The 18,779-nt window shown below is 45.5% G+C and overlaps 1 protein-coding gene across 1 annotated transcript in view; it reads right to left on the minus strand.

Moving 5' to 3' along the window:
- Positions 1-2,478: 2,478 nt before the first annotated feature.
- LOC148481598 (uncharacterized) overlaps positions 2,479-18,779 on the minus strand; it is a 30,577-nt gene continuing 14,276 nt past the window's right edge. Inside the window, exons 3-4 of the mRNA XM_088453161.1 lie at positions 7,841-8,007; positions 2,479-3,653 (exon numbers count right to left, since the gene is read on the minus strand). Coding sequence (XP_088309287.1) covers positions 2,589-3,653; positions 7,841-8,007 — 1,232 coding nt within the window. The 3' untranslated portion in view covers positions 2,479-2,588. The remainder of the gene's footprint in view (positions 3,654-7,840; positions 8,008-18,779) is intronic.

The raw sequence follows: 18,779 nt of genomic DNA on the forward strand, positions 1-18,779 counted from the left end.
CATAAATTATCCACTGCGATACCCTACGCAGACTGAGGCTTGTTAGCTTTCGTTGAAGTTGGCAATTCTTGTCAGACCTTGTACAAGTGTGTGTGAGGCTGTGATGGTACTCAGGGGTACCGATGGTTTCGCAGTCTTGCTAAACATTACGGATATGTGCAAAGTAAAGTGGGCGTCCTTATGTAGTGCAGCGATGGCACTGCGATCGCAATGAATAAGCATACTAGCGCAGTTGAACTGTGTGCGTAATCGCTATTGCATTCGCAGTTGCTTTCCGTAGTGAATCAGGCCCACAGTCAGGTCAGAGAACTGCCTACTGAAATACTTTATTATCTCCACAATTAACCCTATTGACATTTTCCACGTGATATTAGGTATGCTATGCTAGGGTGGAATGTTTCTCTTCAAGCCCACTAAAAGTATGAACGTTCTGGGTGATGTGGTGGTTCCACATGTTTTTTGGTTCTTCTGGTGGCCAGCAAGCAGCTCTTATTATGTGTCTTATTTCGCCAGTAGTATTTCTTGTTTGCATTCCAGGCGATATGGTTACATCACAATCACGTGCTGTTATGGGTACGGGTACTTCTGGTTTATCGTACGTATGTATGTGGTGCCTTTTTATGTGTTCAATATGTTGTTATCTATTATGGATGAGTGGTGGACTCAACAAGATGGTTGCCTCCACTTTGTGTACATGATCTTTACCCTAAAACGCAGATCTTTCCTGTCATGTTCTAATGTTTCTATATTTTACCTCAGCTGAAAATACTCGTATGTTAAACCTAAATGTCATAATAGAGATTTATAGTAATATCATAGTAATATCATAATTCTCTGCAATGATGAAAGTCATCTCATCTGTTGTACACTGTGGGCCTGATTCGAATGTGAACGCAATGCCGATACTCGAATTTACGCAGATTGAGCGATTGTTAGCAATTGCTTAGTGAATAAGCTCACACAGAGGACTGCACAGTGAGTGACAGGTAGTCAGTGTTTGTGGAGAGCTAACGGGAAGATGGTTAGAGAAACGCAGGGGTGTCAGACTGTTTAAACACTGTTTTCTGGGTGTGCATAAATTAGCCGCTGCGTCCTTGCTCACAGCAGGAGAGCTGTTGGCGTGTCTGCAGACCCGCTGTGTCTGCGACAGGTTAGACCTACTCAGCATGCTGGTGGCCACCTGATCTGCGTTCCATGTTTCCGGTTCTCTACGTGAGCGGCGCATGTGAGAGGCTTTAAGTGGGCATCTCTAAGCACTGGACAGTGAGTAAGTCATTAGCATATTTTCGCAATTGCGACCCGTGGGAGATCGCAGATGCGATGGGATTAGCGTCCATCTATGATTCAGGCCCAGTATCCCTAACTTACTGCATAATGGGGGTGATTCAGTAGTGGACGGAATTGCAGCATGCCAGCAGCTTTGCAAATCCGTCCTTGCAACTAAGTTAATGCACCAGGAGGCGTCACGCCGCCAGCATGTATTGATGTGATCCCTGGCCGGCTGAGTGACCATGGGGGTCACCCTGACCGGCTGGTTGGCTGACAGAGAAAAATCTCTGTCAGCCAACGGAGATCTTGAGCACTTCCCTTCCTTGAAGTGCCTAAGTTTTGTGAAATGGAGGTTGTCGCTCCCAAACTGCAGCAAACTGTCAATCACTGACAGTCTGCTGCTGCTCTGCGTGCCAACATGCAGGACCCGTACTGCACGAGTAGTTACGGGTCCGGCGCCTGAAATCAGCAGGGCAAGCTAAATAATTCCCAATGTGCCTTTTAAATAAGTGACTAATACTTATCATAATGTGGATTTATATAGAAGGGCCTGATGCAGAGTTGCATGCAATTCCGTCTGCGCACGGATCACCCTATGACCATTTGCAGACTGCACATATGCCGGGGCCAACACCCGCACCTTAGGGCGATTATGGTTGATTCTGCGTCGTAGACACCTCGGTTGGATCTTCGCTTGCCCCAAGTGGGTCTAGATAGGCGGCAATGGATAAGTATTGCGTGAGCATATTGGGGGCGCGGTGATGGAACTGCAGGCCATTCAGAGGTGAGTATGTGCAGATACCTGACCAACCTATCTTGCTCCAGGGATATGGCTGGTGAACATGCGTGCCCTTGATGATGATGATGATGGCTGCTGTAACCTGTGCATGGATTTAGGCGGTTTGGCTGCATAGATATAACTAACTCTGAATGCAGGTGGAGATCCGCAATTCTTTCAGAAAGTATAAAGTGACCGCAATTGTGCCCGCTCTACGTACAGCTCTGTATATAATCTACCATTCCGGTATATCAGAGCACTGTGGGGCTTACCAATAAGCTGCCTGCATGTCCAGAGTATATAAACAATAGGTTGCTGTAGTTTACAACACACGTTTGACTTGCACTACGCCAACCGCTAAGGTATATTGCAGACGGTTGCAGCTTGGAATAATAGATACAATATATCTGGAAATTACAAAAACATATATTTATTACAGTTGTAAAATGACAACGCATTATGTGCCTGCTACAACTAATAAGGGAATTACCACATATTACTCCAATTTTGGCCAGTGCGCAATGCAAAGTTCTCATTGCAGTTAGTAGAGTTTCATTCTCGGATACACCCAGGCATCAGAGCTTGAGCTGCCCAACACCTCCTTTCCTAAAGAACTTCCGAATGGAAGACAGCTAAATGGGTTTTCCTGCTGTAAAGATTGTGAATATGGAGACATCATTATGGACATTTTCCTGCGTTGTTTGTGCTGTTCTAAGTGCGATGTCTCATATGACCAGTCCTCACATCTGTTCCATTCTGTACCACGATCATCCACAATACTGACCTTGTGTATGGGTTCCTCTCTTCGAGAAGATGGTGGACTCCACAAATCATCATACCTAGACTCACGGAAATTCCTCCATTTGGGCAAAGCTTTGGTGGGGAATATCCCATGATGCCAGCCCATGCCTGCTCCTAGTTGGGAGGACGTTTGTCTTTTTATATTGCTTAAACCGCAAGCATCTTTAAACTGGAAGTTATCTGGGTTAACAAGGGTTCTATCTTCTAGCATCTCTGGAAAAAGATTGTGGTGGCTTCCAAAATTGCGTATTGAATGAGTCCTGTGTGGACTTATTTTCCTGTAACACAATCTGGTCTCCCGAGGGGAAACATCAAATATTTTGGTACGGTGTGATTTATGTGCAGTACAATTCCAGATGCTCGGGAGGATATCGAATGACGTTTGTCTCTCACCTGAGGAACAGCCCGTGGTACTATTTAGCTGGTCTGAAGGACTATCTTGCAAGGGCTGTCTAGTTACACACTCTTGGTCAGTTGCCTTTGGACTGTGGAAGTGTTGGTGAACATTACGTGTGTGAGATAAATGGGCTTCAAAATCACCATGCGCCAATTTCCATCTTACTGGAGGCCTGTCGGCATCTAATGAAGGATTGTGCATCTTGCCGGGTCTCCTGGCCCTGTACAAACTTGAAATGTTCCTGTCTTGTTTGCTCAATTTGGTAATGTATGAGGAGGTAACATTAAACATATTTTGGGAATCCTCAGCTGCTGTGGGCTGGAACCGGTGGGAAGGTTTATTACCAGATCCAGAATTTACAGGCTGGTGGAAGTCATCTGCGATCTTCTTCTGGTCTTCTGGAGTGACCTACATTGGGCAAATTATAAAATCCATCAGTATGCAAAACATAATAAACTACACTGGCAAGTTAATGTTAATTTGTAGCTGAAAGTGTCACGCTATCCTGTCTTGTACATCACAATAATTCTACCTTCTTTACCTGTACCACCTTCAGTGTTTCCTTCTACCGACCCACTGTGCTGGAACTCGGAGGATGATAAGAGCTCTAGAGTGCTTTTGTTTTGCTATGCTTCATCCTCCCACCTGTTAGTGATTACCGATACTGTAGGGGTGGTTGCCGATGGTGGAGCAGGCCCATGGGTGCCCTGTGTCAATCAACATTACGTGAGTGATTTTCCTGCATTCTGATTTGTCACTGGAAGAAACCACAGTGCCAGTATGCGCCACCAGGACAGGTCTGTAGGTGAAATTGACCACAGCTGGAGGAGGAGACGTGGGCAGCAAGAGGGGTAAGAGTACTCATTCACTTTACTTATGCTTATTTTAGACGACACTTCCATCACTGGGCACCTTTCTAGCCATTAATATTATTTGACACCGTATTGGAGATTACTGTAAGAGGGCACTGACTCGAACAGGTGCCTTACAGGTCCTTACTGTTAATGGGCATTCTAATAGGCATTACAACTAAAAAGAATCTTACTGTACATTACTCTTATTGATCATCATTACTGCAATGGAGGATCTTAGAATTACTGGGCATTACCAATACTGAAAACTACCACACTGGGTACATTACTAGACACATTGTACACTGGTGGGCATATAATGAAACTGGCAGGATAAATGTTTTTACAGCTATTTGCGCTCGCTCGTTCAGAAAAAGGGGCCGGATATTTAAATAGAGCGCTCGCTCTTTGCGGTCTGTTGACGCCTCTAGGTCTGAACGAGCGAACGAAACATGCGCTCGCTGTTTTTTTAAAAACGCCCCCTGGCCGCTCGCATCCTACGTCATCTCCGCTATTTATTAGATTAATCGAGTACATCGAAAGGCGTCTGAACTGCTCGCAGTGCTTGTGGTAGGATTTTCCTACCGCAATCATGCGAGCAGTTCAGGCTAAAAGACAACCAAGTGACGTGGTCGATGACGCTGCTTTGTTAATTATGCACACCCTTAAAACGCTCGTTTTGACCGTTTGGCACGCCTGCGTTTGGATCTCCACTCCCCGTTTTCAAGCACCTTCCCCTGTTACCACCCACAAACGCCTCATTCTTTCACTCAAATTAGCAGGCATTCGCTATTTTGCGAGCACACAATTTCCGCAATGACTGGTTCGCGCATGCGTATTACAACCCATATGCATGCGCAGTTGTGCGAACATCGCTCGGAGCGAACGAGCGGCTCTGAATCAGGCCCTCTGTCCTGTCCCTAGAGTGCTGATACCTCATTAATCATGTAAGTAAAAGCAGTGAAACATGTTTACAGAGGACTGGTGATCTGAGAGGCCTTCTATTTTCACAGTATGTTACCTCACTTGGATACCAGTCCTGCCATCTGTCCCATGTTTTTATGCTTCTGCTTGCTCTTTATGTTAGATCGCATGGAATGTATAAGCACAAGTGCCACTGCCTGTCACCACACATATCCAGGAACCACAATGGCCATGTGTGAACATGACTGTCGGTTCAAAGAATTTCCAGAAACTCCTCTGCCAGCTTTCGCTACTGTAATACACTAAAACAGCCAGAGAATGAGTGAGTGGCCAGGTTATTCAATGCAATCAATGTATGAGTTGACTTGAATAACATACACTTTAGAGAAGCTCAGCAGGTAAAGGCACTGGCCAACATTACCAGACTGTAGCTGTGCCCACCAGTATTGACGGTTAACAGAGTACAGTTGTCACTAGGTAGTAAACAGGCCATGTGGCTTACTGGGTTGGTGGAATTATGGAAAGACACTGGAGGAATATATGGGGGGAGGGGCAGCGCCCTTTATCTGGACTAGTTATTATTGAATGTAATACTATTAGAGTAGAAAAAAATCAATGCAATGTGACCATTCTTTGATCATATGATGTGTGAAAGCGGAGGCAGCTGCATGATTGGGGTGGGGAGTGAAAGCATTATGGAGTTTCTACCTTGTTGGAAGATCTGATAATGGCTACACTGACACATCCTTGCACCAAGCCCGCTTTGCGGATGGCTCTTGTAATTTTTAGCACTGCACATGCTCTGTAGGTCATCGCACGCATCTACGGGAGATTTAGTCACAAGTCCACTTGCGGCTCCAGGGGAATAACTGGGTGGTAACAGGGAACTTGCACGTAGGCTTAGTTGAGCGAGGGTGTGTTGAGGATACTAGCTAACCTGAGTGATGGTGTATCATGTGTAATTGCTAAGTTGAGTGAGGGTGTATCGTGGGTAATTGCTAAGTTGATTGAGGGTGTATCGTGGGTAGTTGCTAAGTTGAGTGAGGGTGTATCGTGGGTAATTGCTAAGTTGGGTGAGGGTGTGTTGAGGGCAATTGCTAACCTGAGTGAGGGTGTATCGTGGGTAATTGCTAAATTGTGGGAGGGTGTATCGTGGGTAATTGCTAAGTTGAGCGAGGGTGTATCATGGGTAATTGCTAAGTTGAGCGAGGGTGTATCGTGGGTACTTGCTAAGTTGAACGAGGGTGTATCGTGGGTAATTGCTAAGTTGAGCGAGGGTGTATCGTGGGTAATTGCTAAGTTGAGCGAAGGTGTATCGTGGGTACTTGCTAAGTTGAGCGAGGGTGTATCGTGGGTAGCATCGTGGGTACTTGCTAAGTTGAGCGAGGGTGTATCGTGGGTAATTGCTAAGTTGAGCGAGGGTGTATCGTGGGTAATTGCTAAGTTGAGCGAGGGTGTATCGTGGGTACTTGCTAAGATGAGCGAGGGTGTATCGTTGGTAATTGCTAAGTTGAGCGAGGGTGTATCGTGGGTACTTGCTACGTTGAGCGAGGGTGTATCGTGGGTAATTGCTAAGTTGAGTGAGGGTGTATCGTGGGTACTTGCTAAGTTGAGCGAGGGTGTATCGTGGGTAATTGCTAAGTTGATTGAGGGTGTATCGTGGGTAATTGCTAAGTTGAGTGAGGGTGTATCGTTGGTAATTGCTAAGTTGAGTGAGGGTGTATCGTTGAGTGAGGGTGTATCGTGGGTAATTGCTAAGTTGAGTGAGAGTGTATCGTGGGTAATTGCTAAGTTGAGCGAGGGTGTATCGTGGGTACTTGCTAAGTTGAGCGAGGGTGTATCGTGGGTACTTGCTAAGTTGAGCGAGGGTGTATCGTGGGTACTTGCTAAGTTGAACGAGGGTGTATCGTGGGTACTTGCTAAGTTGTGCGAGGGTGTATCGTGGGTAGCATCGTGGGTACTTGCTAAGTTGAGCGAGGGTGTATCGTGGGTAATTGCTAAGTTGAGCGAGGGTGTATCGTGGGTAATTGCTAAGTTGAGCGAGGGTGTATCGTGGGTACTTGCTAAGATGAGCGAGGGTGTATCGTTGGTAATTGCTAAGTTGAGCGAGGGTGTATCGTGGGTACTTGCTACGTTGAGCGAGGGTGTATCGTGGGTAATTGCTAAGTTGAGTGAGGGTGTATCGTGGGTACTTGCTAAGTTGAGCGAGGGTGTATCGTTGGTAATTGCTAAGTTGAGCGAGGGTATATTGTGGGTAATTGCTAAGTTGAGTGAGGGTGTGTCGTAGATGCAATTGGCTATACTGAGCTGTGTGTACAAAGAGATGCGTCTGATTTCATATGGGTCTCCTATACCAAAGGAAGGGGGCTGGTGCAAGTGTGCGCTCGTAACAATGATGACTATTTAACCAAGTCTGTGGGCTCAATGCAATTATAGGCGATTTAATCGCAGGTGGAAGTGCAGCTATATGCCACACTTAAGGTACTTCTGGATTTGTTGCATACAAAAATCCATGAATCTGAGGCAAGAAAGTGCCACAAGGAGGGCTGAGTTCCGATGCCGGCATTTACACTTCATTGCAACAGCAACTCGCCCCCCTCACGTGTGGGGCAAGTTAATTGGAGCTCTGTGGATAGGGTCTGAATATGAATATAAAGGCTACTATCTGCAATAATGCCGTGAATGCAGTGTGATTGTAATTGCTGCTGACTTGTGTGTAACTCTGAATATGTTCCTGTGTCTGTTTACTGCACACAACCAATATACACATATTATGTTGCATTATGTAAGAGAACACCCCTGCCTGCGGCATAAACTCACCATCTTTATGAGTGTGTGGACAGGACTGTCGCTGGGCAATGATAAGAAGTAGATGGAGGACGCCTGCATCTTCTGCTTAGTGCTCTGAGGTCGCTGGACACGGTTCCTGGTATCCCCTTCACTGGCATGTTCCCACCCTGGGTCTTTATACCTATGAGCATCAGTTACTAAACAATAAGAAAAGGCTTACATTTAGTGTGATGTACGTACAATCACTGCTTCACTGCCGGGAGGAATGAGCGATATGCACTTAAAAACACAAGTTCAAATAAAGATGTAAACAAATGTCTAACTCAACGCGTTTCACTTGTGATTGCTAACTAGCTATTTTACTTGCATTTGGGAGGTGAATTAAGTCACTGCATTGACGTCAGTGCGCTAATGTGCATCAAACACAGTATGGAAGCGACAGCTTCATAATGCACCCAAGAGCACAATTGAAACACTGATGGTTATGCTGACATTGGAACCAGAGGCTGCCATTGTCTGACTCATTTACATGGCAATAGGTATAAGGCCTTAATGTAATGAATGAGCCCCAGAATTAATAAGAATGGAAAGCGACAGACTAAAGCTAGGTACAATATTTAATGATGTGTACCCAGCCGGCCTATCATGCAACGGAACCCGGCGGGGTTCCCGGCATAGGCAAGTGCATACACCAGGGCTGGGCAATAAGCGGCCCTCCAGATGTTGTTGAACTACAAATACCAGCATGCCTTGGAACAGTTTTAGCATGGCCAAATCTGTGGCAAGGCATGCTGGGCAGATCCGACGGGCCATGCCGCTGACGATGAGCATCATCAGTGACATTGAGGGTACACACTAAATGATGTTGCCGACACGTCGATCCATATGACCGGATCGGACGACATATCGTCCAGTGTGCACCCGGCATAACAGTTACCGGATTGTCCTGTCCTATGAAACTCCTGAGACACTGATTTTTTTTAAATTGCGACAATTAAATAATAAGGCTTTACAGATCATTAAATTAACACCACATCATTATTAATCTATAAATAATAATGCAATAAATACAAATTCTGTAAGGCATAAAACTGCAGGTTGAATTTATACTATTCATTGCGATATAGAGGTAAGGACTAGAAGATACAAATACCTGGGTAAATGGGGATCATGCATAGGGACGGCAAGAGATTACACACAAGTGTCGCAGATGAGTTAGTTCTGCATCCCAGCACCGTCTGGGTCATGTATAAAATTGCTCACTGTCCAGGTTGCCTGTATTTATGGATAGCATGAAGGGGCATAACATACAATCAACATGCTTCATAGCAAAAGAGGGTCAGTATGACGATATATTGTCAGCAATAGGCAAAAGTGGGCAGAAGTAGAAATACAATGCAAGGAGGACGTCTGGTGGTGTGAAAAACAGTATGAATAAACTGTATAGATTTAGAAAAATGTATGCAAAAAAGTGTGAAGGTATAATAAACAATGTATATTCATGTAAGTACCAAACTTCCTACTAACAAAGGACAGTGGGCCTGATTCTGACCCGCTCGCAATCGCTGGACGCTCGCAAGCGGGTCGATGGTGCCGAATTGCGCATGCGCACGACGGAGGGAGCTCCGTTGTGCGCATGCGCGAGACCCGAATAACGACGGCCAAGTCGTCGTTATGGGTCTCGCACCAAAGGGGGCGTGCTGTCGATGGTGAGTGACAGCACGCCCCCTTTGGTGGGCGTGCCAGGGGCGTGGCTGCCAGACGGAGGCGTTCCCATGGGAACGCCTACTGTCTGAGTCCGGCCCCAATGACATCAGTAGTGATGTCAGTGGGAGTGATTTTGGCCCTGATAGAGCCAAAATCACTCCAGGGCTTGCGGCAGCGAGACCCTACCGCAGGGTCTCATCGCAAGCCCGATGGTCGCGATGGTCTTGACCATCGCGACCATCATCATGGACGCTCGCTATAGCTGTGGGTGGTAACCCACAGCTATGCGAGCGTCCATGAGGCCGCTCCAAGTTGAGGGAGGAGGGCCCTGATTCAGAGCGAGCGCTCTGGTCAGAGCGTTCGGCTCTGAATCAGGCCCAGTGTACACTGTAGATCAGGGATTCCCAACCTCGGTCCTCAAGCCACACTAACAGTTCTGGTTTTAGTGATATCCATGATTGTGCACAGATTGTTAAATCAAAATAACTGAGGTACTAATTAAGTCACTTGTGCTCAAGTATGGCTATCCCTAAAACCTGGACTGTTAAGCTGGCCATACACCTACATGACCATGTACAATTAGGTTGGGAATCACTGCTGTAGACTGTAGTGACAAACGGCAGAGCACAATCAAAGAAATGGCTCAAGTGAAAACAACATAAACATACAAACATTTATAACAATACAAATATGAAAAAAATGTAGCATATATTGATAAAGTTAAAATATATCTCAGAAATATAATATTAAATCAAAATATATTTTAAAAAAGTGATGATAATGATATATAATAGTTCTGCTTGATAAATTCATGCTCATTGATAAAACGCGTCAGTGATATATATACTGTAAAGAGAAACCAATTACAAATTGTGGTTTCTCCACAATAATTGGTTTCTCCTGCACCTTGATGCCATTGTGTATGTTCACAGTTTTCATACTGTGAACATACACAATGGCATCATAGTTGTGATGATGTTTATTTATTGACATGGATTAAAGGCATAAATGGACGGATTGTGTCCCATTGTATTCACAGCCAATGCTGGAATGAATGGGCGCACACAGATTATATTACAAGCTCTGCACACTGCACTATTGTCTAGAGCTACAGTCCAAGACTCCATAACATTCTGAAGACTACTGTACTGTAGAGCGAGGCAGTCCGGCCAACGTGAACTATTAAACAGTACATTCATACTTGTGAACAAAAGTGCACACTACATGTAGAAGAATCTAAAAGGCAAAATTAGTGCAACATGCAAAGAATAGCAGAGGATACAGCAAAAACAAAGTACACTATGGGGCAAACCTACCAGTTTGTGTAGTGCAAAAAAACCCCCATCAAATCCCTCTGTGCATGCTCAGACAGGCCGAACACACACGTACCTATGCAGATTTCTGTACATCTGACACAGGCTGTGGTGCAGGCCCACACACATATACAGTATCACCATAGTTGTAACTTTGCATATGAACACACTGCAGATTATTTAACGCATTCTACGACTGCGATTTGTTTTTTATACTTGGCACATGTGATATGGTATATAGTCACTGGGATCCCGAGTCCAATCAGTGACAGAAAGGAAATAGGCAAGGGCATGGAATGAATGGGTCACTTCTACACAACACAAGCAGGAAATAGCGCCCAATGTTTTACATCTGTACAATGCGTCTGAGATGCACTGTACATGCGTTCCAATGGCTACCGCTCGGGGACGCAGATTGGAATTGCAAGTGGATCCTATTAGCAAAGAAATCTGTGACAATACTCTGACCCCATAACCTAATGGTAATGGAGTATAGAATGAACACGGCACTGAGCCTATAACCTGTCAGCGGAGTGTGAAGTGGGTCATTCCATGTCAAGTGAACCAGGGGTCCCCACCTGACCATCTCCAATTTTGAGATTGAGGTTGACGTACAGTCAGGTGCATAAATATTGGGACATTGACAGAATTCTCATATTTTGGCCTCTATTCAACACCACAATGGCTTTGAAATGAAACAAACAAGATGTGCTTTAACTGCAGACTTTCAGATTTAATTTGAGGGTAATTACATCCAAATCAGGTGAACGGTGTAGGAATTACAATGGTTTCTATATGTGCCTCCCACTTTTTAAGGGGCCAAAAGTAATGGGACTATCAACTCAAAAGCTATTTCATGGACAGGTGTGGGCTATTCCCTCGTTATTTCATTATCAATTAAGCAGGTAAAAGGTCTGGAGTTGATTCTAGGTGTGACATTTGCATTTGGAATCAGTTGCTGTCGACTCGCAATATGAGATCCAAAGAGCTGTCACTATCAGTGAAGCAAGCCATCATTAGGCTGAAAAATCAAAACAAACCCATCAGAGAGATAGCAAAAACATTAGGTGTGGCCAAATCAACTGTTTGGAACATTCTTAAAAAGAAAGAACGCACCAGAGAGCTCAGCAACACCAAAAGACCCGGAAGACCACGGTAAACAACAGTGGTGGATGACAGAAGAATTATTTCCCTGGTGAAGAAAAACCCCTTCACAACAGTTGGCCAAATCAAGAACACTCTCCAGGAGGTAGGTGTATATGTGTCAAAGTCAACAATCAAGAGAAGACTTCACAAGAGTGAATATAGAGGGTTCACCACAAGATGTAAACCATTGGTGAGCCACAAAAACAAGAAGACCAGATTAGAGTTTGACAAACAACATCTAAAAAAGCCATTACAGTTCTGGAACAACATCCTATGGACAGATGAGACAAAGATCAACTTGTACCAGAGTGATGGGAAGAGAAGAGTACGGAGAAGGAAAGGAACTGCTCATGATCCAAAACATACCACCTCATCAGTGAAGCATGGTGGTGGTAGTGTCATGGCGTGGGCATGTATGGCTGCCAATGGAACTGGTTCCCTTGTATTTATTGATGATGTGACTGCTGACAAAAGCAGCAGAATTAATTCTGAAGTGTTTCGGGCAATAATATATGCTCATATTCAGTCAAATGCTTCAGAACTCATTGGACGGCGCTTCACAGTGCAGATGGACAATGACCCGAAGCATACTGCAAAAGCAACCAAAGAGTTTTTTAAGGCTAAAAAGTGGAATGTTTTGCAATGGCCAAGTCAATCCCCTGACCTGAATCCGATTGAGCATGCATTTCACTTGATGAAGACAAAACTGAAGGGAAAATGCCCCAAGAACAAGCAGGAACTGAAGACATTTGCAGTAGAGGCCTGGTAGAGCATCACCAAGGATGAAACCCAGCGTCTGGTGATGTCTATGCGTTCCATACTTCAGGCTGTAATTGCCTGCAAAGGATTTGCAACAAAGTATTAAAAAGTGAAAGTTAGATTTAGGATTGTTTAGTTTGTCCCATTACTTTTGGCCCCTTAAAAAGTGGGAGGCACATATAGAAACCGTTGTAATTCCTACACCGTTCACCTGATTTGGATGTAATTACCCTCAAATTAAATCTGAAAGTCTGCAGTTAAAGCACATCTTGTTTGTTTCATTTCAAAGCCATTATGGTGGTGAATAGAGGCCAAAATATGAAAATTCTGTCAATGTTCCAATATTTATGCACCTGACTGTATATATTAGACTAACTTTGGGAACATTTCAGTTCACAATCTGCAATAGTAGCAAAACTATGGCCCTCAATGTGGGGGTGGGTGCAACTGTCACCGACTCCGCAGTGCGAGACGTGCTGGGTATAGTAGTCCTCCAGATAGATTACTATGGCAGGATACAATATAATACAAGGTTAGACCACACGTGGTACAGCTTAAACAGTTCATCTATTTATTTAATCCAAGTACAATAAGACATAGGGATGTCACAGGTGTAACAGCGGTATGTAGATATATGCACTTAGTGCCAAAAGTCATGGGATAGATGGGATTTGTCAAATAGAACCCCATCTAGCCTGGCGAAGTGCAGCGACTCATCGTGGCATCGATTCCACAAGTGGACAAAAGACCTCTGGAGAGATGTTGACCCATGCCGTCTGGATAGCTTCCTACAGCTCCCTAATATTTATAGGTGCAGGATCTTGGGTGGGAATGGACTTCTCTACCACGTCCAATAAATGCTCAATTAAGTTCACGTCAGGCAAACGTAGCGGCCACACCATTTGTCAGAGCTCTCCAGAATGCTCCTCAAACCAATTCTGAACAACTTGGGACTGATGATACAGCAAATTATTCTGCTGGAAGATCCCATTGTTGTGGAGGTACATGAAGGGATGCAACTAGTCATTAAGCAATGCAACATAGCAGTGACTGGTCAATGACGTGTTTAGGCGGACCAGCAGACCCAACCATGCCACGTAAACATACCCCATACCATTATGAAACCACTACCAGCCTGCACAGTTGTTGCAACTGGGGTCCATGGCCTCATGGAGTCTGCGCCACACCCAAACCCTACCATCAGCCCCAAACAACTGAAACCATGAGTCATCGGACCACGCTACATGTTGCCAGTCTTCCAGGGTCCAATTAGCAACGTCACAAGCCCAGGTGAGGCACTGTGTCTGGTGTTATAGTGATTTGGTAGTGTATTGGTGTTGTAGTGTTAACAGGGGCACTTTGGTGGGTTTCTGCTCCCATGTCCCATGGAAGCTAAAGAACGCTGTACTGACCTGCTGGATGGGCGACTGGTACCTCCTGCATTGAATGTGGATGTGATTTGAGCCACTGTCGCTTGTCTGTTACCACGGACAATTCTTACCAGATGTCGCTGGTCACGATCATTAAGCGTCCGTGGCTGGCCACTGCTCTGTCCACAGTGGGTGGTAATGCCTTCCATGAGGTATTCCCGGTACAAACGTGATACCATAGATCAAGGACTGTAGATCAGCCCTGGCAGTCCGACCTGTGCCCTGGCCCCGCAGCACGCCCCTGTCTCTTCCCGGCCGAGCAGAGCGTACCGGTCTATCACTGCCGCCACTCCTTCCCTCCACCTGAGCTCATATCATGTACCCAGCAGGGTGGGGTAGAGGGCGGGGGCACTTCCACCCTCCTCGAGTCGGCCCTGAGGCCATCAGCCCTTCTGGCATTTGCCAGAAGTGCCAGATGGCCAATCCGGCCCGGTTGTAGATAAAGGAATGTTGAATGTCCACACAAGCTCAGAAATGGAAAGTCTTATCCGTCGGGCACCCACTATCATGCCTCGTTCAAACTCCGATAATTCACGCCGCCTTGCCATGAGCAGCCTAGTCGGTGTTCAATCTGACTCACGAGATGTCAGAATACAACTGATGCAGGTCTGGGCATTTCCAAGACGTCACAGTACGGTGATGCCACCTTCCATTACCTTTACATACTGCTATCCCATGACTTGGCAGTGTATAAAACAGCAACCTGGAGCTTAGGGTGTAGCTGGGCATTGTAGTGCGCCGGGCATGATAGGTAAATACACTTGTAGATGGTAGCACTATTTCCCTCCACTATAGCGGCGGTGAGACAGTGTGCAGCATGCGCTCTGTATGGCTCAGTTGCTGGTGAGTCTCCTGGATCCATCTGTTCTCATGGAACGCCAGGGTAGAAAAGGGGCGCGGGGATGCGGTGCATGTACATGACGAAGGTTGGATCTGTGGAATCAGTATGAATCGACCGTCGGCTTCCTGACTGTATCCCGGGCCGGAATCAGCATGAATTCCGGCGGTTCAAATCCGACGCCGGCACAGCGACAGCAGTGAAAATCCCTTAGGGGTGCCTAACCCTAACCCCCCTAAGTGCCTAAACCTTACCCCCTTGTCCCCGCAGCCTAAACCTAAGTCTCCCGAGGGGTGGTGCCTAGCTCTAACCCCCCCTTCCCGTAGCCTAACCCTAAGTCCCCGCCGGGAGCCCCTAACCTAACCCTCCCCCTCCACGGCTGTCCGCGCCCGCTGCCTGGCTTACCTTCGTTCGGTATGCCGGGCGTTGGGCTCCCGGCGTAGGTATGACAGGCGTTGGGATTTCGATGCCTGTCATTAGTACCCTGCCGGGATTTGACAGTCGGGGAGCCGTCGGTCGGCTTCCTGACTGCATCCAAGGCCGATCTGGCTGCACTCTGGCACGTCCTAGTGAGAGGACACCCTTTATATTCAGTATATGACTGTAATTAATTACAGGAGCCAGCTTCTGTGATGCAGAAGAGATGAGCTGCTTCATTCTCTTTCTGCTTACTATGATAATACCTGCCACTGGTGAAACGATCATTGCCCAATGTCATCACTGAGCCAATACAAATGACATTGCTACTGCTGATATCTCTCCTCTCACAGACAGACTGCAAAGGGGCTGAGTAGTTAATTTCCATGTGTGACAAGGTATAAAGCATAAGAGTGAATATGTAGGAGGTATGCTATGTAAAAAGTGAAACACTTTGCACTAGTAACGGCACAGAGAAAACCGACATTTAAATGGATTATTCATTTGCATACTACCCATTCTTACATTCCCCCTATGTATACCCTAATGGGGACCCTCCCCCTGTAAGCCCACATCTACCTGAAGCTGAGAGCCAGGCTGTAGTGTGGGTCCCATGCTGATGGATTCCTATGTCTAAAGGTGCATATCCACTAGCAGATAGTGGATCGACAGTACGATTACTACATTGTAATCGTACAGTCGTTCCTCATCCCCTGTAGTGCCTACACTGAACGATATGTCGCTCAGTGCAGGCATCCTCCCTCATCCCTGAACATGGTCATTCTGTCATTATCAGCAGATTGATCGGCATGTTCAGGCGATGATTGAAGTCGGAAACGACCAGAGGGAGCGCGCATTGCTGGTCGTTTTCCAATATTTTCATGCCCGATTTGTGCACGATTACTGAGCGATTGAACGATAACGATATCGTTCAATTGTTCATTTTAAGCGGCAAGTGGATACCCGCCTTGACTCCTAACCACGCCATATCATCATGTCAGGGCCTAGGTCCCAGCTCTTTTTGCACAGGGATGCACTGGTGAGTTTAGCTAGTCTTTGTTATGTACAGTGTTATGTACAGTCTCTCTATGAAATACGAGAAGACTTAGGGCCTGATTCTCAGTCATGCATTTCCATCCAGCCTGCTTACTGATTTATGCTTATGTGACTATCTGCCCATCTCAGTGCCGAATGTCCGTTTGTCTTCATGCAGATGACCGTGAAACCCAATTTTTCAGTTCGCAGTCATCACAGTCTCTTGTCTGATCATTCATTTGTGGTGTAGGTTCTGTGCAGTGTTCACCAGTGACCTCTGAGATCTGCTCTCATGCTGTCACCACACATTCCAGCAACTTAATTAGATTAAAAGATTCTGAAAACTCAGTTATGAGTAGGGATGTGCAGGCTAGGATTAGTTCTGATTTTCCCGCCAAAAATTGTGTCTCAGAAAGAGGCAAAACGTCCTTTTTCATGGACAAACATCATCTTTCATGGACTTTTGTCCAGGAATGATGATGATTGTCCATGAAAGATGACGTTTTGCCTCTTTCTGAAACCCGATTTTTGGTGGGAAAAATCCGAACTTGGCGGGAAAATCTGAACTAATCCGAGCCTGCACATCCCTAGTTATGAGCAATAATACTTTAAAATACATTAAGTTAATTAATAACATTGAACATGACTTATCTTGGGTCCCAAGTTTTTCTTGATCTGCTGGCGAGACCTCCCTGTCTGTAGCAGTTCAGTGTGGCTCCCAATAAGCCACATGTTGTCAAACTCCCTCCTCCTTAACCCTATTCATGCAGCACTAACAACTGTTGTCAGCATGATGAAAGGAGCGAAGGGGCATCACTGGGCTGAAATGGATGTTTCATTACAGACAACAGGTTTTACTCTCCTTCTGGGGGATGTTAACATTGAGAAACTGACAAGTTATGTATTTGAAGAGTGATTAGTGTGAAACGTCAGACGCTGACCCCGTCAGGCTCCATCACTCTGGGAAAGCTTTGCAGGTCTGCGGCAGGAGGTATGGAAGCTACCCAACAGAGTGACCCACTTTGTACAAAGCACAGAAAAATTCACAACTCTGTCCCGTATCATTAGTCGAAATACTGCTCTTCTTACCAAATGCAAACATTAATATTAACATGTTGCTAAAGGGACGGTTGTATGTAAACCAACAACTGCAGTGAAAGTCAGCGGAGGGTAATAGAGGGAAAGAGTTTGTAGAAATCATAGAGGATTATAGGCTGTGTGGGCACTGATAACATGAGCAATAGGGGCTAAGATGCACTGCAACTTAATGAATTAACATTTTCGCATTAGTATAGGCTATGTACAATAATAATTTTATTATATTGTTAGTCTTTATTTATATTGCAGCAACATATCATGCAGTGCTGTACAATAAGGGACCTGGGGTATTTATCAAAGCTGGGAGATAAAATTGTAAAAAAATAAATTACCACCAATCAGCTCCTAACTATCATTTTTTAAACACAGCCTGCAAAATGTAAATTGGAAGCTGATTGGTTAGTACTGTCACTGACATACTACATACAATCATAGACTGAAACATGAGGTAGCATCGGATGTAACAAACAAGCTACCAGCTACACTGGAAATATAGGGAAGTGGGAGCTGCTAGTAAGTACTGCGGTGAGCACAGGGCTACAGGGGTGCTTGTTACCTGAGCCCCTGCCACCCTTAATGGTAAATCACGGCTAGTGTCTCTATCAGTGAAGCTTCAGCAGGTGGGATGATCGGCCTGTACGGGTGCACTTATTCCATCCCACATTACAGAGCCTGCTAATAACCACACTTGCCAACTTCTTAACCAGGAAGCCTGGAGGCCCAGGTAACTACAGGTGCGTGAAGCCATGAATTGTGTCATCGTGGGGCCCATTTATCAATAATCACATACTCAAAGCGATCTGGGCATGTTATTAGCACCCATGATCACATTGCAGTATGAGATAATAGCGACTGAATGTGTGCTAAAGGGGGAGGAATGCGATAATGTGAGGATGAGGGAAAATAGATTATGGCCCAGATTTGGAGAAATTAGAGGCAGAGAATCAGTGGGAAAAGACAAGGCCCATAGGAGGGCCCATTGCAGAGGCTGGAACATTTAGTATGCTGGGAGAAGTGAAGTAAGTGAAAGACGTTTGGTGGCAGCAGGAGATAATGATTTGTTAATGGGAATATTGAAGTTGCCTAGTATGAGAGGAGGCAGGTCAGAGCATAGGAAATAAGTGAAGGAATTTGGAAACTGGATCTGGGGGGAATTAAATGACAGAACACAAATGTGGAGAGGAAAGAGAAGACAGACAGTATGGACATCACAAAAAGAGGAGAGG

This window comes from Taudactylus pleione, unplaced genomic scaffold, assembly GCF_031769625.1.
Source record: "Taudactylus pleione unplaced genomic scaffold, aTauple2 ptg000572l, whole genome shotgun sequence".
NCBI classification, from domain to species: domain Eukaryota; kingdom Metazoa; phylum Chordata; class Amphibia; order Anura; family Myobatrachidae; genus Taudactylus; species Taudactylus pleione.